General features: G+C 62.5%; 7 protein-coding genes across 7 annotated transcripts; all 7 read left to right on the top strand.

Moving 5' to 3' along the window:
- Positions 1-258: 258 nt before the first annotated feature.
- LMXM_16_0390 (conserved hypothetical protein) lies at positions 259-3,195 on the top strand (the record flags this gene model as incomplete). The annotated part of the gene is made up of 1 exon (XM_003873674.1): positions 259-3,195. The coding sequence occupies one exon, from the start codon at positions 259-261 to the stop codon at positions 3,193-3,195; it is 2,937 nt and encodes a 978-aa protein (XP_003873723.1).
- Positions 3,196-4,946: 1,751 nt separating this feature from the next.
- Positions 4,947-7,403, top strand: LMXM_16_0380 (putative tubulin tyrosine ligase; the record flags this gene model as incomplete). The annotated part of the gene is made up of 1 exon (XM_003873673.1): positions 4,947-7,403. The coding sequence occupies one exon, from the start codon at positions 4,947-4,949 to the stop codon at positions 7,401-7,403; it is 2,457 nt and encodes an 818-aa protein (XP_003873722.1).
- Positions 7,404-9,338: 1,935 nt separating this feature from the next.
- LMXM_16_0370 (conserved hypothetical protein) lies at positions 9,339-10,808 on the top strand (the record flags this gene model as incomplete). The annotated part of the gene is made up of 1 exon (XM_003873672.1): positions 9,339-10,808. The coding sequence occupies one exon, from the start codon at positions 9,339-9,341 to the stop codon at positions 10,806-10,808; it is 1,470 nt and encodes a 489-aa protein (XP_003873721.1).
- Positions 10,809-11,589: 781 nt separating this feature from the next.
- Positions 11,590-13,638, top strand: LMXM_16_0360 (conserved hypothetical protein; the record flags this gene model as incomplete). Its single annotated transcript, XM_003873671.1, has 1 exon — positions 11,590-13,638. One exon carries the CDS (start codon positions 11,590-11,592, stop codon positions 13,636-13,638), a length of 2,049 nt encoding a protein of 682 aa, XP_003873720.1.
- Positions 13,639-15,897: 2,259 nt separating this feature from the next.
- On the top strand, positions 15,898-17,004 carry LMXM_16_0350 (conserved hypothetical protein; the record flags this gene model as incomplete). Its single annotated transcript, XM_003873670.1, has 1 exon — positions 15,898-17,004. The coding sequence occupies one exon, from the start codon at positions 15,898-15,900 to the stop codon at positions 17,002-17,004; it is 1,107 nt and encodes a 368-aa protein (XP_003873719.1).
- A 927-nt stretch (positions 17,005-17,931) lies between these two features.
- LMXM_16_0340 (conserved hypothetical protein) lies at positions 17,932-18,441 on the top strand (the record flags this gene model as incomplete). The annotated part of the gene is made up of 1 exon (XM_003873669.1): positions 17,932-18,441. The coding sequence occupies one exon, from the start codon at positions 17,932-17,934 to the stop codon at positions 18,439-18,441; it is 510 nt and encodes a 169-aa protein (XP_003873718.1).
- A 740-nt stretch (positions 18,442-19,181) lies between these two features.
- On the top strand, positions 19,182-20,345 carry LMXM_16_0330 (conserved hypothetical protein; the record flags this gene model as incomplete). Its single annotated transcript, XM_003873668.1, has 1 exon — positions 19,182-20,345. The coding sequence occupies one exon, from the start codon at positions 19,182-19,184 to the stop codon at positions 20,343-20,345; it is 1,164 nt and encodes a 387-aa protein (XP_003873717.1).
- Between the last annotated feature and the right edge of the window lie 324 nt (positions 20,346-20,669).

The following is a 20,669-nucleotide window of genomic DNA, read 5'->3' as shown; positions in this document are numbered from 1 at the left end:
ACTTACTCTCTCCATTGCGTCTGCCTCAACTTCGACACGTGAGCGCGTTTTGCTGCTACTCGCCCACACACGCGCCTCTTCCTCCTCCCCCCTGTGCACAGCGATTTGTAGGCCGCGCTACCGAAGAGGAGTGGGGTCCGAAGAGTACACGCACACACTGCATGTAGACTGGACGCCCGCGTAGGCGCGCGCGCACCCAGACACAGACACAGACACAGGTGTCCCCCCCCCCCACACACACCTATCACTAAGTAATACATGGGGCTTTTAGGGCTTCGCAAGTTCATCGACTCCTGCGGGTGCACGCGGTTGCTCCCGGTGCCTCTGAGCGATGCGGAGGCCGCAGAGGAGGTGAAGCGGCGCTTGCGAGTGGAGGGCTACTACGAGATCACCGGCGAGGACGCTGATGCGGACTTGGGCGCGCTGTACGCCAACGGCAGCGAGAAGAATGAGGCAAATGACGTTGACAGCAGAGGGGCGTGCCGGCGCCCGTTAACATCTTCCTCGCACATGAGCCCTCCGGAGCAGGCAGGGGTTGTCGCGACTGGCAGCTACGCGCCGATGGTCGATCACGTGCTGGTGGACATGAACTGTGTTGTGCACTCCTGCTTCCATCATCAAAGTAGCGAGAACAAAATGAAGAGGCAGCTCATCCAGGAGGTGCTGGAGCGGCTGCGTGTGCTGGTGACGGAGGTGGTGGTGCCGCGCCAGTCGCTCAGCATCTGCTTCGACGGCCCCGCTCCCATTGCAAAACTCCAGACGCAGCGGCTTCGACGGCGCAGGGTTTCTCTTCTCGACACCGGCAGTGTACAGCAGCTCAACACGCTCTCGATCACCGCCGGGTCGCTCTTCATGATCGAGCTCGAGAACGCCATCGCGTCACAGTTTAAGCTGAACCGCGGCCGCGGCTTTCTTCGCCGTGCGTGCCCGGTGTACCTCTACGGCACTACCGTCATGGGCGAGGGCGAAGCGAAGATATCGCGCGCGCTGGCCTTTCTCGCATACGGCTCAGGCAGCACGACAGACAGAACCGCGCGGACACCGCAGGACGAGAGGGCGCCTCGCTCTCGCAGGGAGTTCGGCAACGCTGGCCGCCGGGGCAGCAGCGGCGATGGCTGTGACGATGCCGCGACGGCGCCGTATCTGCGCTGCCGCCCAGACGATACAGTCGTGGTGATGGGCAACGACATCGACCTTGTCATGACATGCCTTGGCGCCACCGCCTTCCACAACTTCAGCATCATCAGCCCATCCTCTCTGCAGCTTATTCGTGTGTCGGACATCTTGTACCGCTGGCTGAAGGCGACCTCCGCCACCCGCGGCGACACGCCCTTCTCGCCATCGCAGCTACCGTCCATCCGCATCGACTTCATTTTCCTTTTCCTGCTCAACGGCGGCGATCATTACACCGGCGCTGGTGAGGTGGCCATGGCCTTGTGGCGGCGCTACCGCAGTGTGCGCGCCACATATCCATACAGCACGCTCGTCTCGCCTAGCCTCGACGCCATCGACATCGACTTCCTCGCAGACGTCGTGCAGTCGTCCGAATACACGGGGTCGTCAAGCATCGAGGTGGGCATGGGCCTTCTCCAGGCGGCTCTTTGGTCGCTCCACACGGTCGTCACGGGTGTGTGCCCAGACTACCACTACGTGCCAGCGCCAGCGGCGCCGCAGCTGTGCCACCTACGCGCTGCGGCGGCGCACTGTCAACGAACGAACGCCCGTATTTGCCTCCCAAGTGCTACGATGGATTCGCAGCCTCTGACGCCGCTGGAGACCTACGTGGCTCTCATGCCAACGGAGGCGACTCTGCCGAAGAGCATCGCCGCGGGGCTGCACAGCAAGGCGGCGCATCAGTCTATCCTGAAGACACTGGCGACGAGCAACGACACGGCTGCGATAGCGCGCGCTGCGAAGGAGGCAGTGGAGGTGTCGGCGCCGTGGCTCACGAAGAGCGAGCAGTACCTCCGCCACTTCACGTCGCCGGTTCAGCTGAACGTCAATCCGCCACGGCGACGGCTGAGCCGCCACGAGCAACATCGCATGCTGGCGACGCACGGCTACGTCCAGGTCGAGGACCCCGTGCCAGAGGTGAGTCCAATCGTGATGCCGGAGAATGTGCCCTACTTGAACGTCCCCTACCTGCCATACACGAAGTACCTCGACTTTTACTGTCCATTCGACGTGGCGACTGAGCAGCCGCAGGAAGGCGATGAAGGAGACCAGGCCACCTCGGCACACCACGCTAGTGGCGGCCCCCCTGTGAATGGCGGGCGGCTCACGCACCTGCACGGACGAGCCGTATCCACCCGCCCCTTTCTCTTCTCAGCAGCCGTCACTCCCCAGGACGGAATGCATACTAGCTGTAGCGCCGACAGCACCACAGGAGCTGGCTCAGATGGGGCTGCGGGCGCCGCAGGCCGGTCGGCAGAGCATAGGCGAGTGTACCTCAACCAGGAGGAGGCTGCCGCGGAGTTGCGGCAACGCGAGCGCAAGTCCGCTGCAGCGAAACTGCAACGTGCCCTTGACATCACCTCTGGCATCTTGGAGCGAGGCCAGCACTTCACGACACCACAGCAGAGGCGCATGCAGCGTCGGCTGCACCGGCTGCGGCAGGTCGAATCAGCGGAGCTGCGTGCCATACTGGCGAGGGAGGACCGAAAATACGTCTCGCGTACGGGGAAGACAGACACGCGTGACCTCGAAAGTGAATTGAGGCATTTCTTGGGTGATGATGCGTCGCCAGAGGAGGTCGCGGCGTTGATGGGCGACGCGGCGGATGAGCATGCTGACGTTGGGGTCGCTGTGCGCGGGGCTGGTGTGGTGGCAAGCAGCGGCAAGGCTAGCACAAGGAAGAAAAATTTGAAGTCCAAGAAAGGCGGCATTTCCGCGGTGGTGGCGCTGCGTCCACGAGATGCAGCGGTGAGCCAGCGGAAGGGGTTAAAGGCAGGCGCCCAACATGACGGCAGCCGCACCAACGCGGGGCACTACGAGTATGATATGACGGCCTCTACAGTCACTGTTAAGCAGCGTAAGAGGCGCGCAGCGGTGTCCACCGATGTCGACAGCCATGCGGATGTGGACAAGACATCGGCTGGTCTGAAGCGGCGCCGACGCGAGCGTATCGAGGGTTGTGAGGAGGACAGCGTCCTCCAGCGCACACCAACAGAGACCAAGAAGCGGAGGAGGGTGTAGTAGTGAGCGCACCGCTACACACGCTTAGCTCGTGTCGTGCGTGTGCCACTGCAGCGGAGAGCGGTGCATTATGGAGATACCCCGTTTGAGCAAGAGGGACTCCACTGCCAACACCACCACCGCAGACGGCTGCAACCACACCACGTCTGCGGTCTCCTTGCGTTGCATGCGTGGTCTATCATAAAGTGTACACGCGAAAGTCGCCCGATGGGTGCAGTGGGTGAGGGTTAGGGCGGTGCAGGGAACGTAGCGACGCACGTGGATACGGATGTTGACAGATGCCTGGGCGCCTTGTTGGGTGAGGGTCGCACACACACGCACACGCACACAACGACAGGATGAGCTGAGAGAGGAGGGCTGAGGGTACTAAGACGGTAAGACCAACATAAAACGTCCTTCCTCCCCCCGCTCCGCTCCGTGTCACCCCGTACACTAGACCCACGCTCTCTCGGATGGTCCATCTGTGCCTGTATCGGGGCCCGTCGCGCTGCGGTCCCTGTGCGTCTCTCTGTGTAGGCGCGCCGGTGCAGCTGATGTACCCCGCTCCCTCATCCCCTCACTCGTATCTGTCGTGCTGGCACGTCGTCCACGATGACCGAGTTTAATGCGAATACCAAAGAGAGGCGCACTACGGAGCCGTCGAAACACTCAGACACGCGCGCCACTCGTGCAAAGGGGCGCCGGGACGCCTTGCCGACCGCGGGTGGGCGGAGGGGGGGGAGTAACAGGGGAGAGCGACAGACGTCCATCTGCCGGTCGCAACGCCTCTCGCCTCCTCCTCCATCGATGCGTTTCGGTGAAGCGAGCGAGCGATTGCGAGGGGCGTGAGCGGCGGACAGGAAAGAAAACGGGGCTGGTGCGGCTTACGAGTCCTAGATGCCTCTTCGTGTGAGCTCGTTGCGGAGGGAGGCACATCGTGGTGTCCCGCCGCTGTAATCCTCGTGTACGCTTGCGAAGAAGTCGCATCACCCAGCTGTGCTCTCACTTTCGGAGAAGCGCACGGGCTAACGGTTCGCGGACGGTATTCGCCGTGCGCCTCTGGGGGCAGGCGATTTTGTGTGATGTACGCCCTTGACGAGCGTGACGTTGCCTTCTCCGGGCCTCGTTCTGCTGCTGCTCTGTCCATCTCTCGCCCTTCCTCGCCCTCTTGTGTCTGTGCAGTGGTGGTCTCGCTCTTCTCTTCACTCGCTTCCGTCTCTGCGGAAGGGCGCGCATACACCCGTGCATCACTCTCGAGCCGCTACTTTCGTTCACGTGGGTGTGGGCTGCCCCCTCCCTCGAACAGCGACGGTATTTCGAGAAACCATCACTCTCTGGCCGCCCCGCCCTCCCTCCACCGACCTCCTCCAGTACGCGACTTGTCACAGATACAGTTCTCCATATTGACGCACCACGCGCACGCAGCCGCCGGGGACGCAGACAGGCGACACGGAAGCGAAGAGTCGAACAAGGGCGCGTTTGGAGAGTGCGCGCGTCGAAAATACGCCGCTGGTGACCACTGCCTTCTCCCGCATCTGCATCTGCCTGTCGCGGAGACCCACTCGTCCGCCGCATCTCGCTTCCTCCGCGTACGGAACACACGGCAGCGCACGCGCGGCACTCGCCCCCAGTTCAGCTTTTTTTCTGTGCTTGCGACGCAGGGTGAAAGTACGCAGGTAAGTGCACCCGCCGATATCCGCGGAGGGCATCTCACTCGTGCGTCGGGTGTGTCGTGCGCGCGTCCTTCTCCGCTTGACGCCTACGCGATCTTCATGGAGCTCGCCACAGGCCACAAGAGCGGTGGCAAGGGCAAGGGTGTCAAGTCGTTGGCGCACGGCAACACACCTGCCGCGGCGCCATCGAAGGCCTCGGACAATGCCGCTGCTGGTGCGGCTGCGGCGTCCGCGACGTCACCCCACGCGGCCGCAGCGGCAGTGCCGAATAAAAAATTGACTGTGAAGAAGGCGCCAGCGGCCGCACTGGCACGCAAGACGAAGGAGAGATCCAGGGAAAGGGCGTTGAGCACCCCCACTCCAACGCCTCCGTTGCTACGCTCACCGCTCTCCGCCAGACGTAAGACGAAAAAGTCTGCAGAAAGGCTGGTGGGTGGGGAGGTGCAGCTACCGCCGTCGGAGGCGACGCCGGCACCAAAGCTGAAGGCCGATGCGGATTCGGTAGCGCAACCACCGCGGCAGCAGGCGGATGTAGTGGACATGGATGAGGGTGATCAGCAGCAGCAGCGTGCGCTGCCACCAGAGGACAGCGACGACGGCAGCTGCGATGCGGACGGCCTCAACAATGGCGCCTCGGCGCGCGTGGTGGCGCCGGTGACGTCGCTGGCTGGAAGGCGGCATACCAAGCTGATCATAGTACCAGGGACCACGAACGGCTCTAGTGCCGCTGCACCTGCTAGTAGCGGGCTTGGCAACGGCCGCCGCGTGGGTGCGGCGCCAAGTATGTCCATTCACAGCAGCAGCGGCAGTCACCATCACGGAGACTGCACCTTGCGCTACCGCACGGACCTCGACAAGCAGGTAATTCACTTCATGTTCGAGCGCTACCAGCAGGAGCAGACGCATCCGACGACCTCTGTAGCAGTGGCGTCGCCGCTGTCGGCCACCAACGCCGTCGCCGCCGAAGGGATGAGTGCGCGGGCGGACGAGGTGCCTCACACGGGCAGGGGCTCCGGGGGAGTGATGCAGGCAGCCGGCGCTGCTGCTGCTGCTGCTGCTGCTGCCACCTCCACCTCCCAGGTGCGTGCGCGACGCATCAGTGTTGAGGAGATTTGCGTTTATTCTAATAGCGAGGGCGAGGACAAGAACATTGGCCTCGGGGATTGGCACTTCTTCTGGATGCACGTTCGGCGCGTCCGCCACACGGTCTGCTCCAACTTTTTCCGGTGGCAGGAGCAGCAGATCATCAACCACTTCCCCGATCACGCGGAACTGACCCGGAAGGACCTCATGTACAAGAACATCCGGCGCTACTTGCGTGAGCACCAAGCGGACAACTACGCCCGGCTGACACTGCACACCGCCACAGATTGGGCCTCGGCATCGGCCCACGCCGCGGATATCGAGGGCGCAGCAGGGTCGTCCGTGTTCGCGGGCGCTGGCGTTGAGCGCAGGCTGCCGCTTTCTGTCAAGTCGTTCTGCTTTGCCGACAGCGTCCCGCTGACGTACAATATTCCCAACGACATGAGCATGTTCAAGGAGAAGTTCCAGCGCCGGCGCGGCACGCAGTGGATTGTGAAGCCGACGTCGCGGTCACAGGGCAAGGGCATCTTCATCATCGACGACGTCCGCTCCCTGCAGCGCTGGCTGTGTGAGAAAAAGGAATCGGATAACATGACCTCCTTCCTGGCCACGAGCCCCTCTAGCCGAGCCAGCTGGGTCGCGCCGTCGGTTCTGCAGCAACAGCGCGCCGCACTTTTGAGCAGCATAGAGTCCGCACCGGGTACCGCGAGCGGCGGCAACGGATGCTCGCAGGGGAGCCCGACCTCCCCTCGCTTCAACGCCGCCAGCGCAGTGACATCTCAGACCACAGCCGGCGCTAGTGGCAGCGGTGGTGGGTTGCTTGGCTCGTACATTATCAGCCGCTATATCTCCAACCCGCTGCTGATCGGTGGCAAGAAGTTCGACCTGCGCCTGTACGTTCTCGTCACGTCCTACAAACCTCTCGTGGCGTACCTGCACGAAGACGGCTTTGCCCGATTCTGCGCGACGCGATACGCTGGCAGCAGCCTGGCCCAGGAGGACCTCGGCTCCCACTTGACGAACGTTGCCTTGCAGAAAGGCGACGAGCACTACAACACCTCGCACGGTGGCAAGTGGTCTTTCCAGAACCTATTCCTCTACGTGCAGAAGAGCTACGGCCCGTACACGGCGGAGGGCATGATGAAGAATATTGAGTTTCTCATCTACCACTCGCTCAAGGCGGTGGAGCCGGTAATGTTCAACGACAAGCACTCGTACGAGCTCTACGGCTACGACATCCTCATCGACGACCACATCAACCCCCACCTGATCGAAGTAAACGCGTCGCCGTCCATGTCGACGACGACATTGTCGGACCGGCTGCTCAAGGAGCAGGTGCTAACCGATACCATGAAGATAGTATTTCCTCCTGGGTACCCGGCAAGCAATAAAGGGATGCCGTACTGGGAATACCGTCTTCGCACCGACCTGACGACGCGGCAACAGACGGGCTTCAGGCTGTTGCAGTTCTAAGCCACACCAGCTGGCGCTCTTGCCTTGTGTGTGACGCGTGCGCTTCGGAGGAAGCGGGGTGGCTGCGATGCAGCAGCCAATTTCATTGGCTGGCCTTGGCCCACGACTATTGATGAATCTGGGCTTTCTATATCGATGTCTATATATATATATATAGATAGATAGGTGCGTGTGTCTGTGCGTGTGTGCGTGTGGGTGGTTGTTGTCGGGGTAATGAGGCACACGTTGTCGTGACACACATCTCTCGTGGCCAAGGTTCGCTCCTGTGCTTCTCGCGGCTTGTTTTGTTTCGCGCGACCTACGCGTGGGTTGTACGTCAGTACCGCACAGCTGATCGATGTTCTCCTTTCCTGCACAGGAAGGCAAGTAAAGCCGCAGAAGGGCGCAGACAGCGAGCTTTCCAGTGTCTCTGCGCGTGCGTCCGCCTGCTTCTCTTGCTACGCGATGACCGCCCCGCATGGGCGATGGGGACGCCCACACGGAAACTGGGGGACTGAAGAAGACAACGACAAAGAGTAGGGAGAGAGTGCCTGCCCTATACACGGAGCCGCCGTCACCACCGTGTCGCAGTGCCCCGTCTGCTGTGTGGTCGCGCACACGCCCGAACGTCCACTGCTGTTCTTTCGTCTTGTCTCGCCATCGCTTTCCACGCTTTCTTCTCTCCCTGTCTGTCTCTCCACGTCTGCCACGAAGGTCGTCCTCTGGTCCAGGCCTGGCAGAACACAGCAGCTGCGCTCCCTCTCACCCGCTATGCTTGCACATATCACAGAAACGCACACTGACCCACGCACGCATTTTTCGTGTCCATCAGCGGCGCCGTACTAGCAACGAAAAGCGGCGCACTGCTTTTTCGCTGAGGCGTGTCTTCATCGCTGCCCTTCTACGTGCTCCGGTCGCCCGTGCCGTTGTCTCCGCGTGTCTGAGCGACCACAGCACCACTACGAGGAGGCGTGGGGCGGACAAAACCGTGCAAGCGGGACGTCCTCTTCCTTTTCTCCTCTTCCACGCCTCCCTCGCGCGTGCAACTGAACGCGCAAATTTCTACAACATGTTTTCACGTGCCCTCTACCGGTTGCTCGCTGATAATTCATGAAGAGCGAGCGGAAAAGCAGCCACTTCACTTGAAGAGGGGGGACGACACACGCTCCCTGGTACATGCACACGCACACGTGCGCCGCGGGCTCGCCGTATAGCTGCAATCCGCGCCTGCGGCATAGGACGGCTCGGGGCTGTCTTTCTTTCTTTTTTTGTGTCTGTGTATGTGCTGGCGCCGTGTCACGCCACGCACAGCGCCGTATTTCGGTTTCAAGGCCTTTCCTCCCCTGTCTCTCTCGCTGGCCTCCGCCCAGTCCTCCTCCCCTTCTTCTACTCTTACGCTCTGCACTCGTTGCATGTCGGCCGCCTCGGGGTCTGCGCCTGTCATCATCATCATCCAGCCCCCGCCCTTACGCCCATTACGCCATCGCACACGCGCAACTCTCCTTGTTGTTGTTCTTTGCTGTTCACGCACTCGCTTGATCGCCGCGTGCTCTGTGTGTCCTCTTTATCTCTAAGCGACATCACCCTCCTCTGCCGTGGACTTCTCCGCCGCGCTCCTGCCGGTTGTGTGCGTGCGTGCGTGTGTGTCTGCCCGTCAGCGGCAGCAGCACGTGTTGCCCCAATTTGTTTCTGTTTTTCTTCTTTGCGTGGTGCCCGCGCCTATTTCTCCTTCCTCCGCCTCTGCTTGCTCTCGCATGCGCGAGGACTTGCTCAGCTTTTCATTTTCTTGTGTGTGCCATATCCTGCGCGTACCAGTCGGACCGACCCCCCCTCTCCGCTCAGCTCTCCGTCCCTGCGATATACTCCTCGCATCCTTCGCCGCTGGTATGGTCTGCGACTCGCGCCTCCGCTCTCGCTTCTCGCTCAGCGACGCTCCTTTGGATACGCTAGCGGGCGATGCTATCGACAACTGCGTCGCCCATTTCGTCACAGCTCTCATGGAGGTGCAGGGCGCTTGTGATTCCTGGCGCTGGTGTCGTCTCTACGCGCGCGAGGCACAGAGATGTGGCGGGGGTGCGTCGGTGCCGCTTGCTTCATCCGTGCATCTTGTCTGCCAGTAGCATGTCATGCCACCTAACCTCGACGCATAAGCTGTTCAGCACCTGGGGGATTTCGGAATCAGGTCCAGTGAATACGGACGGACCGAACGCAGCAGCAGCAACGTGCGAAGACTCCAGTGCAACGGAATCGGACACTTCTTCGACCGCTGCACAGGCATCTGCGCTGGCAAGCGAAGTTCGGCAGCTCCGCCAGCAGGTGAGCGATCTCAAGGAGGCCCTCGAGGATAGTCAAGAAGCTCTCAAGCAGCTCTTGATCTTGTCCGCGTCGCAGACGCTGCAGTCTGCGTGGCGAGCCGCAGCGGCGGCACAAGCATCAACACCCGCGGGCGCCACCGCTTCTGCTTCAGTTTCATCTCTGGATGGTCGTCGGCACCGACAGGGCGCATGGTTTGTTGTGCGCACGAGCGAGGAGCTCATGAGCGCCCTGCGCGGGCACGGCAGCGAGCACGCCTCGCACACGGTGCTGCTGGACGGGAAGCTGTTCATCCTCGACCCCTACGCCCCCGTTGTCGTCAACCAAACACGCGTGTCCATTGTAGGAAACAACGCTACCATCATTGGGCGAATCGCCGTGAAAGGCCGCGGCGCGCTGCTGTCCGCCTCGGACGTCTTCCTCCTGGAGCCAGGTGACATGCATCTCCGGTGCGCGACCCATGGCAGTGGTGACGAGGTCTCCGCTACTGCTGCTGCTGCGGCGGCGACGGCGCCGCTCTCGATCAACCCAACGGGCCGAAAGGATAAGAATGCTGCCGGGCTCCTCAAGCCGGTCGTCAGTGCCACCGTCGGCGCCGGTGTCCACCTGAACCGCTGCACGCTGAGCAGCGGCCGAGACGGCGTCTACTTGGGCATGGGCAGCCACTGCACCCTCAACTGTGTACGCATCGTGAACTGCATCCGCGGGCTGTATGAGGGGGTTGGCTGCCGTACCTCGATGCTGTCGGCGTGCACGTTCCAGTCCAATCGGTATCATATGGTGCTGCTGGGGCCCAGCAACGCTGAGCGAGCCACGCAGATGTTCCGCAGAGCGTCGGGTGCTCGCGCTGTGGCGGTGGCGAGCCCGAGTGCTGCGACGGATACGGAGGGGACAGCTTATTCGGTGGTGTTCACCAGCTCTGCCTCGACCACAGACGTCCTTCCGCCCGGTTTCACCAGCGCCGGTGCCATTGCGACGCGGCAGACGAAGGCGCAGGTGGTGCTGCAGCATTGCCCTATCACAGACGTCTACAGCGACTGCTGGTGCGACGGGGTCAAGGTGGAGCTCTCTGCGCAAGACGCGACGGCCGGGCTCAGTGACCCTCTCTTCTAAGCTGTGCCTGCGGGCACACACTCGAGCTGGCATGAATATGGAGCTGAGGGACGCTTCTGGATGTCTGGACAGATGTGTAGGGGAGCTGCCACGACACGCGCGGGTGCCTTTGGTGGCTTGCGTCCATTGCTTGCCTCTTGATGCTGCTGCTACTGCTGGCGTTGACTGCCCGCGATGAACACGACCCCCGCTCTGAAGAAGCGATGGCGGAGCAGCGGCGAAGAACGTAGCGAATCCTTCGCGGGGAGCCTATTCCTTCTTTGCCTCTGCGCAGGCGCGGTGCAGCTGCTGGTCTGTGGAGGGCCTTCCTGCACACGCACCCACCCTCCCGCCGCCCTCTCTCTCGTGCGCCCATGGGCCTGCAGCGCGACAGACAGAGTCACGAGGAGGAGGAGGAGGAGGGAGGGGGGAGGGGAGGCAGTGACGGCATTGCAGGCGCCGACTCCGCCGCCGCTGCCGTCCACCATTCCCTCCCGCTCCCCTCGTCGTGCCATGCGGGCGCTGACACCTCCTTTACACTTTCCGATGTGCTTCTCCCTGCCGTTCCTCCCCCCCCACACACTCTGCTCCACATTCTCTACCCTCACACTTTCCTTTGCCCCCCTTTCTCCGCACCGTCCTCGCGTGCGGCTGGCAGACATATACTCACACAGGCAACGAAAGCGCATCGATCGGGAGGCTTGATGCGTGTCTCTGCGTTACGGAATCGCTGCTCCATCTGCGCATCCCCCTCCCCCTCCCCTCCTCTATCCCCTCTCTGCCGCTGACTCGACTGGCCTTCATGGAGGACATCGGTGCCGATCGTTTTCTGCTGCTCTCCGGCGCGTGCCCGGGCGAGGGCGTGTGGTGCTGGGCCAGAACGTACACGGAGCTTGTCGAGTGCGCGCGGACTGCCTGGGGTGCCGATTTCAGACCCATCTTCAAGTACAAGCTACCCTGCACCCTAACCGACGCGAACGCTCACACTCGCCGCGAGGTAGCGGAAGAGACGCCACAGCCGCAAGAGGAGGCACTCGTCGAGGAGGCTGTGGGCGCCGGCCTTTCGGCGTCAGCCCCATCCAAGACCCGCCCCTCTGCGTGCCTCGTAGTGCTCAACGATGCGGACGACTTCCACATGTGGAGACGTGGCGGGGCGTATGTGTCGGCGGCTGACCCGACGGCTTCTCCCGATGCAACGACCAGTGATGTGCGGGACGCCTTCGTCCATCATCACGGGTCACCCGCGGGCTCGGCTCAGGAGATAATGCACACGGTGGCGCACCATATGGACCACCATCGGCTCACCTCGGAGGCACGCACCGCAGGAGAGACCGCAGCGACTGCTGCCGCGGGCGAGGCGGGCCACAAGGAGCGCGTGTGGAAGCCGCGTCCGCTCACCTCTACACTCTACGCGTTTCGCTCTGGTGTGCCGTCCACGGACTTCCCTCAAGCACCGCAGCGGCAGTACAAGGGCAGCACTGCATGTAGCGAGAGAGCCCGCACGCGAGCCAGTCCGCCGGTGCGTCGCGCCGACGCGGACGTCATTCAAGTTCCGCTGCAGTGCATCCTGGACCCGGCCCTCATCATTCGGCTTAATGTGACGGTGGTGTTGCGGCACAGCGCCGCGCCGGCGGAGGTGATTTTCTTTTCCAGCCACACGCCATCCGGTCAAGGCATGCTTCCCTGGGGCGCTCTGTGTGTCAAGGCTAGGCAGGCGTGGGGGGTGCACTCACCCCAGTTCCGCTACGTCGACCTTACAAACGGTGTCACGCAAGTGCTTATCAACCACGTCAACGACTACCGCGCGTGGTGGCAGCAGGGGCGGCTGACGAACTGTGAGCTCTTGGTCGTGGAGCAGGCACCATCGGCGACGAGAGGCTCCGCGTTCACATCTGCGGTGGCGCAGACGGCAATCGGCCGTTACTACGAGGAAGAATGGCCGGTGGAGCGGTACTCATCTTCGAAGCACGTGGTGGAGCTGGTGCGTGAGTTGAAGGCGCTTGAGCAGGAGGAGAGGATGGCGGCTGTTCAGCGACTTGGAAGAGCGGCCAAGGTGCTAGTCCACGGCGATCTCGCAGCCTCCGCACGGGCTGCAACTCCGCGACGACCCACCAATACGTCATGTGAGGCTCCAAAGATCGACGCACCATCGGCATCCTCTAGCGAGGCGGCAGCCGTGGCATCAATGGCAACGCTAGCGGAATCGCGGACCCTCGACCCGTATCGCCCACTGCTGCTTCAGAAGCCGCAGAAGCCCCTCTCGACGACATCAACCCTGAGCCGCGGTCGGTGTTGCTCCACGCCGTCCACGGTGTCATCCACCGCCACCACACCCTCGCGCGCACCCTTGACGACAGAAGAGAAGATCGATGAGGAGATGTGGTCCAGCTTTCTGGACGCCGAGCGCTACGCGCGGCTAATGAGCTTCGTCTCAGCGGAGCACCCGGACACTGCTGTCGTCTCCAGCGGTAGTGACCCGGAGCTCAAGGCATCCAGTGAGCGCGTGGCGAGAATTGCCCCTGGCGACACAGAAGCGCCGCTGAGACGATCCCGGCAGTGGCTGTTTGCGAAGCGGACTTCGCCGGAGCCCAAGGGAGTGGCTGCGAAGGCCACGGCGGGCCACGGCGATGGACAGGTGCGCACGCCTTTCACTGCCGTTCGTAAGGATGCCGCGGGGGCGACTGCCACTGCGAACGGGGTCTCTGACTTTGGCGTGGCGGCCATGAACGAGCCTGTGCTCGACGCACATGTTCGGGCGCGGCTGCATAACGCGTTGCTTTCCGATTACTTTCGCACGCACGCGGCCTACCCGGTCAGTGCACGGGGGATTGGGGCGACGCCGATACGGTAGCAGACAGGTATCCGCTGCCTTCTCTGCCGCTGAGGTGGTCGCTCTCTCTATCCCCCTCTCTCTTGATCCAAAGTTTTTAAAGTATTTCTTTTCGGAAGCGACCGCAGCGCGGATTGTGCCCCGTTTCCTTCCCATGTACAGTACATCATCACCCTTCCTTGCCCTCTCCTTGTCCTCGCCGTCCCCAACTGGACCCCATCATTGCGGCATACAGACGGGCAGGCACCGAAGTCCACCCCCCTCCCCCTCCCCCGCACACGCGTCCATTCGCTTGTTGACCGTACGTGGGCTTCTCGATGTTTTCTTTTGTTCTTGCGCTTTCCCCTTCCTCGCTTCGAGTGTGTCGCGTGTTGCGTGGACGTCACGGGGCTCCCTCGCGCATGCGCATGCGCCAGCGGACAGTACCGAGGTGCACACTGACAAGGCGGGGGGGGGCCTCTTGTGACTTTCCGGTGCACCTCTACCAGATCTCTCGGTGTTGTCACGGCAGCATCCGCTTTGGATGATGGGAGCAGCACACGAGCATGCACACGCGTCTCTCTTCATCCATTTTTTCCCCAACGTCCTTTTTCTTCGTGGGCGCGCGGTGCCGCAGTTACGCGCTTCGGTCTGCCCGTCTGCGTGTCTGCGTCGCACCGCCTACGGTGGCGAGCCTCCGCAAGTGAGGTGATGGGGGAGGGAGGGAGGGGACTGAGACGGCGTTTCGCTTCTCGTTCCTTTTCCAGTATTGTTTCGCCTTGCATGGCTCACCGACTTGGCCACCGCTCTCGGGCTCCAGGATGACATCCCCTGCCAACTGCGCTACGCGATAGGGCACGCAACGACAGGAGCTCCTCCGCGGCGGCCGTCTAAAACCAAAAGACATTCCGATGCGGCGCTGACGAGGATGACGGGATGCCATCCTCGCCCAGCTGCGCACGCGCTTTTAAGTACAGACGGCATGGTGTGTTGCAGTCCAGGCAAGGCACGCAGAGGTCAGCAGAGCACGGGCGATGGACGCAAGAGGTGCGAGGAGGTCCATGCCGATGAACGCCACACCATCCCTGTGTGCGAAGAGCAGGCGGGGTCTGCTACGTCCGACCGGGTCTGCAGGGATATGAAGCGCAGTTGCCGGAGGCATGTCGAAAACATCCCCCCCTCCACCACCACAGGCTGCACCATGGAGTCCTCCAGACCCCCGTGTGGAGAGCCTCCACACACCATTCTGGAATGCCGTGGCTTGAGGCGGCTGAGGGCAGAAGCACGACATACAGGCAGCATGTAAGGTGTCTCAGAGGACCCTGACCGGAGGCTGACCAACGTACTCCTCGAGCCCGTGCGGCATGCGCCTGGACCACCTCTTGATACTCCGTACCACGGACGCCCACTGTCTCCGCCCCTCGAGCAGAGCCCTGGACGCTTCCCGCTTGGGTCAAGGCATGCAGTCCACGCGAGTCTCCGCCTGGCGCCAGTCGGGCAGCACGCATGCGAGAGAGGGATGCGAAGGGACAGGGAGAGCCTGCAAGGCGCGTGACCCGATTCGGCGGCAGGGCGGCTCATCGATGACGCAGGATGTAGCCGGGGTGCCACAGCGGTAAATGGGCTGTGGCAATATGTGTATGCGTATGCTAGCTTGTTCGCGGTGAAGGGGCACGCCGAGGGAGAAATGTTTCGCGCCGTGTCGGCGGAGCGGGAAGACAGCGAACGCCGCAGCCTCACGCGCTTCTCCTCCTCGTGTGGATGGCGCTCCCGTGCGCCTGAACTCAAGGTAGCGGCACGAGAATTTCGATCTCGGCTCTGGTGGCAGGATGAAGGCGCACCTTTGATTTGTGCCCGTGCCTCCCTCCCTCCCTCACTCACTCACTCACTTAGTGCACCGCCACGTGCGGGCGCACACGCAAGCACAACCGAACAGAGTCGCGCGCTCCTCCACCACTACCACCACTCTCTTCTCGTCCACGCCTCTCTCGACCCTCTCTCCCAACCAGAAGCTCGTGGACACCTTCGTGCTACACGTTGGCGTAACCTACCCCTTCGCCTTACACACCGACGCTTTCAGGCATCATGTCGGACCCGGCTGCGCGCGAGGGAGCGCTGCCGTCACCGCCCAAGAGCCCGCCTGGTTTACTGTCGAGGACGACCACGGATCCTACGGCTGCCGCTTCGCCTTCTGACCTCTCAGGTTGTGCGAGTCCAGCACTGGCCACCACGACTGCGGCGGTCTGTGCGAAGCGTTGTCGCGACGGTGTCAAGAGTGTCCTGTCCTTCACACCGTTCCGCATGGCGGAGAAGCGGTACAAGCTGTACGAATTCTCGCGGCGTGAGGCGCGTCGTCGACCGCCGCCTCCGGAGACGGACCTGACGGATGTGGTGCAGCTTCACGACCTCGACCGCAACACGGACGAGAACAAGCGACTCATCCATCGGGTCGTTCTGCCACCACGTCCGCAGCACAACGAGGGCACATCGCTCTCGGCAGCGTTCGAAGCTCAGCCAGGGAAAGGGGTGTTGTGCTACACGTTTGCTGGTGTCCCTGGCCTGCTGCTGTTCCCTGGCGTGCTGAGCGAGGTGGAGCAGCAGCGCTGGTGCAGGGAGGCGGTGCTCGACTACGGCGACTCGGCGCAGCACCCCAACATCCTCAGCACCCACGCCAAGGCGCCGCACAGCACGCCCTGCTATCAGCCCCCCATGCGGTGGGCCACGCTCGGGTACAGCTACGAATGGACGCAGAAGGTGTACCACCGCGACCGCTACTCGGCGTTTCCGTCTGCACTGCGTAAGCGCATGTGCGACCTCGTCTCGCTCGTGGCAGAGGTGCGACAGGATGGGTTCTGCTGCGCTTACCCTGACGTCTACGAGCCCCAGACGGCGATCGTGAACTACTACCCTGTTGGGTCGATGATGATGTGCCACCAGGACGTTAGCGAGGAAACGCTGGAGCAGCCGCTGATGAGCTTGTCGCTGGGCTGCTCCGCCATTTTCTTGATGGGCACGCAGTCTCGCGAGGATGCCCCGTACGCGTTTCTTCTGAGGAGTGGCGATGTGGCAGCCTTCACTGGACCCTCGCGGTCGGCGTTCCACTCGACACCACGCATCCTCGATGACTGCCCTGCGTACCTCACGTTGCCGGAAGATGAGCTGACGGAGGCAGAGCGGCATCGGTATCAGCAGCACGCCTACTGTGCGCACCCCACCCCCGATGGAAGCTTCTCGCGAGTGGAAAAGGCGCTGATGACGGCGGAGGAGCAGGAGCGGTACTGGCGCCTTTGCATGCGGCACATGCGTGTCAACATCAATGCACGGCAGGTGTACAATGAACGGTGCCCCGCTCTCTTCGATGCGCCACGCGACCTTGCGCAGGGGAGGGGCGGTGCAAGCGCCGGCTGAGGGGGGAGGGAGGGGGAGGCGCATACGTTGAGTGAGAACGCAGCTGAGCTCGGTGTTTCGCGGGGCGGCGTGGGCTCATCTTGATGCGACTTTGTCTTTGCCCTCTTCTCCTCCTCCCTCCTGAGGAGGGCCTCATCGACGGCGTCGCTGTCACTGCTGTCATGTGTGTTCGCAGCACAGACTGCTCCTCTTTACCCACCCACCCACCCACACGCAAGGACGACAGAAAAGCGCAACGCAGTGGTGCCAAGCATGCATACGCCAGAGCTCACGCACAAGCGCGGGGGTTTGCGTGTGCCGCGCCAACGTCGCTTGCGGCTCTCGTCCGTCTGTAAAGACGGAAAAGGCCAGAGGAGAGATGCCCCCCCCCCCCCCACCTCACCTCTTCCTCACCCCCCCTTGAAGGCACCCGCCGGCACCAGACATCCTCGTCGTCGTCGTCGTCGTCGTCTCTCTCTGTCTCTGTCTGTGTGTGCGTGCACGCCGACCATCGCTTCTTGCTCGCCTCTCCGCCCTCCCCGCCCACCACCCACCGGCACGCACGGCGACACGTACAGGGTCGGGGCACAGGTCTCAAGGATGTTCCTGGAGGTGTTCGCTGACCCGTTCGTGCTGTTCTGCACGTTGTGCATCCTCGCGCCGCTGTTTGTCGCCCGTGACGCGCTGACTACCGAGATGGTGCAGGCGTATTTCACGGAGCCAAGCACGGCCTGCGCCCTGGCCGCCATCCCGGCTGCGTGGCTGATCGGCGTTGTGTGGCGCTGGCGTGTTCATCGCTCCCTCCGCCAGGGGAAAGCACATCAGGAGGCGCACAGGTCCGAGATGGATCCTCATGAGCTGATCAACTACGACAACATGATGGCTCCCCTCACGTACGGGGAGCGCACCCGCGCACGGTGGTACCTATTGAACGGCATCGTCATACACATGCTCATGGACGGCTGCGTCGGCGTCTTCAAGACGAACTCGCTGCTGGCGGAGAACTACGCAAAGGTCGACGCGCGCTACGCGAGCGAGCTTGGCAGCTTCAACGGCTCGGCCCTGCACGTGGTGTCGCTCATAGAATTATTTGTCAAGGGCCCTCTGTGCGTGCTCTTGTACTGGGCTTTCCAGGTGCGCCACCCCATGCGCGACGCCCTCGAGTTTTTCGCGTGCGTCACGCAGGCGTACGGCACAATCGTGTACCTTGGCCAAGAGGCTATCAGCGGAGCACCGCACCTCGACGTCGACTACGACCTTACCTTCAGCCCCCACTACTTCTTCTACTTCTGGTTCGCAGTCGCCTTCGGCTGTGCGCTGTACCTGTTGGTGCCCGTCGTGCTGGGCTGGCGCAGCTACGTGCGCCTGCGCAACCACTGCACCTTCTACATGCAGCACCACTACAGCCGCCGCAGCGATGTGCGTCGCAGTGGCAGCCACCTGGCTTCTCACACGTGAGTGCGGTGTGGATGTGAGGTGGACGAGGGCGGAGTTGATGGAAGGCGATGCACAGAAGTGTCTCCAGAGAGCAGCAGTACCGTGTCGGAGGACTAGCTTGCCTTTGTCCGTCGGCGAGTCGACCACCAGATCGTGACGATCCCATTTTCGGGGTCCAGCACACACGCGCCCCTGTTCGTGTTCCTCCCCACCGTCGGGTGCGCACGCGGGGACATGGTAGAGCCATCTCATGCACTGTATTCTCTTGTGTTTCTTGTGCGCCTGTGCCTGTGCAGGTCTAACCCCTCCCCCCAACGCCGCCTGCTACGGCTGTGACCACCACAGAAGTGTCCCGCGCACAGCAAACGGCACCATCCATTGCCGCCACCGCCACCGCCGCTGCGCGTCCGGCCTGACGAGGTGACGGGGGCAATGCTCTACGAGCTGCACGCTCACCGTCTCTCTGCTCCCTGTCTGTCCTTCGTTTTTCGTCCGTCTAACCCTCTTGTACTGCGCACCGGTCTTCACATCCGCTCTTCCTTCGCTATCAGCCTCGCGGAGCGTCGCTCCGTGATTTGGGCCACGCGTGCTGACGTGTGTATTGCTCGTGGGCGTATTCGTGCGCCCTTCGCATCGCGCGGGACGTGAGCAGGCTCGCGTACTCGCGGCATCTCTCAAGGCCACTGCCCCCCCTCCCCTCCCCCACTCCGACACTTTCCTTTCGCATACACGTCCTAGCACAGGCAGGCGTGACGCACGCAATGCACGCCACGCTTCTGCGCACTGCGATATCCACGGTGGTGCCGCCTCCAAAGGTCTCGTCGCTGTACCGGTTTCTTCGCGAAGGTGCGGCGCAGGGCGTACTAGATGCAGACGACGCTGCGAAGATGGCGAGTGAGCCACTGCCCAGCTTGCTGCCAAAAGGGTCCTCGACGGAGGGCCACACCTTGCTCTCATCGCTGCCTGTGGGCGTGTTTGAAGGCCTGAACCGACATGTCTGGGTAGACAGTAAGCGCAGCTTCTGCCACCTCTGCCAGGAGACGGTGGGTAACGCCGCATTCCACAGCAGCGACCGCGATCACACCAGCATGCTCTTTTTCCTGCTGCTCTACACGGCATACCCGAGACACGACTTGTTGACGGAGGCGGCGCAAGCCCCGACTGCAGGAGAGAGGGCGGCCGTCGTCGTGGCAGATGGGAGCTGCGCCTCGCAATCGTCTCCGCCAGCCGAACACAGCAGAGCCGCGGGTGTGCCTCAGCCGAAATCTGTCTCGAGAAACAAGGTCAGCCCGCTGTTCACCCCTCAGCATGTCCTCAGCGGGGCGAAACGGCACTTTCCATCTCTCTTCCGCTACGTCACGGACTGTCGCACCACGGACCGCCTACACGTCGTCGACGATGCTGTGCGCCGTGCCGAACTCGAGGCACTCTTGCTGTACCTGGCGCACCCACCACACCAGGCGCTGTCGCACGTTCTGCAAGGTCAAAGCCCGAATGGCTTCTGGTACAACGGGGAGCGCATGTGGAAGGCGCACATCAGCCGCATTGTCGCCCAACTGTACCCACCCATGTCGGCTGGCATGATGACTAACTTCACCCAGAAGTGCTGGGGCCGCAGTAACGGGGAGCGGCTGTATGACGCACTCTGCCTGCACCGCATCAAGGCCTACCACGGCTGGGGTCCCTTCGAGAGCAAGGAGCGCAAGGCCTTCTTTCTAAGGCATCTAATCTGGGAGCTGCTCTGTGTCGAGGTCCGCGACGAGGTCTCGGAGGAGGCGAAACTGTTGACATCGCTGGCTCTTCGGCGGCTTGCGTTCGAGATGGTGTTCCTGCAGTCGATGGACTACATGGATCGAGTGCAGCGTGTGCACGAGCTGCTGGGCAGCCCCTCACTGGAGGAGCTCAAAAACCTTAACGTGCTCTGACGGACACATCCCGCATGCACACACCCGTCACCGGAAAGCCACGGGTTTCCTTGTTGTGGGGGAATGCTGCACATGGCTCTGTCGTAGTCTTGGTCGTGGCGCGGGAGGAGGGATGAGAGGGCGAGCGAGCGAGCGACACCGGCGCAGATGAGGTCGGCGTATGGCTGTTTCGCACCCTGCCGCGAGTGTATAGACACAGCCCCGCCCGCAACTCCTTCCCCGCACCATCCCTGTGGCCCCCCTCCCTCTCTCTCCCTCCCTCTTCCGCTTGCCGCCATTTGTACGTTGTTACCGCGTCGTCACTCGGGCTTGGTGCACCGTTAT

The sequence above is a fragment of the Leishmania mexicana genome, chromosome 16 (assembly GCF_000234665.1).
Source record: "Leishmania mexicana MHOM/GT/2001/U1103 complete genome, chromosome 16".
NCBI lineage: Eukaryota > Euglenozoa > Kinetoplastea > Trypanosomatida > Trypanosomatidae > Leishmania > Leishmania mexicana.
The sequence above is the reverse complement of the archived record's forward strand: the minus strand, read 5'-3'. Positions and strand labels throughout refer to the sequence as shown.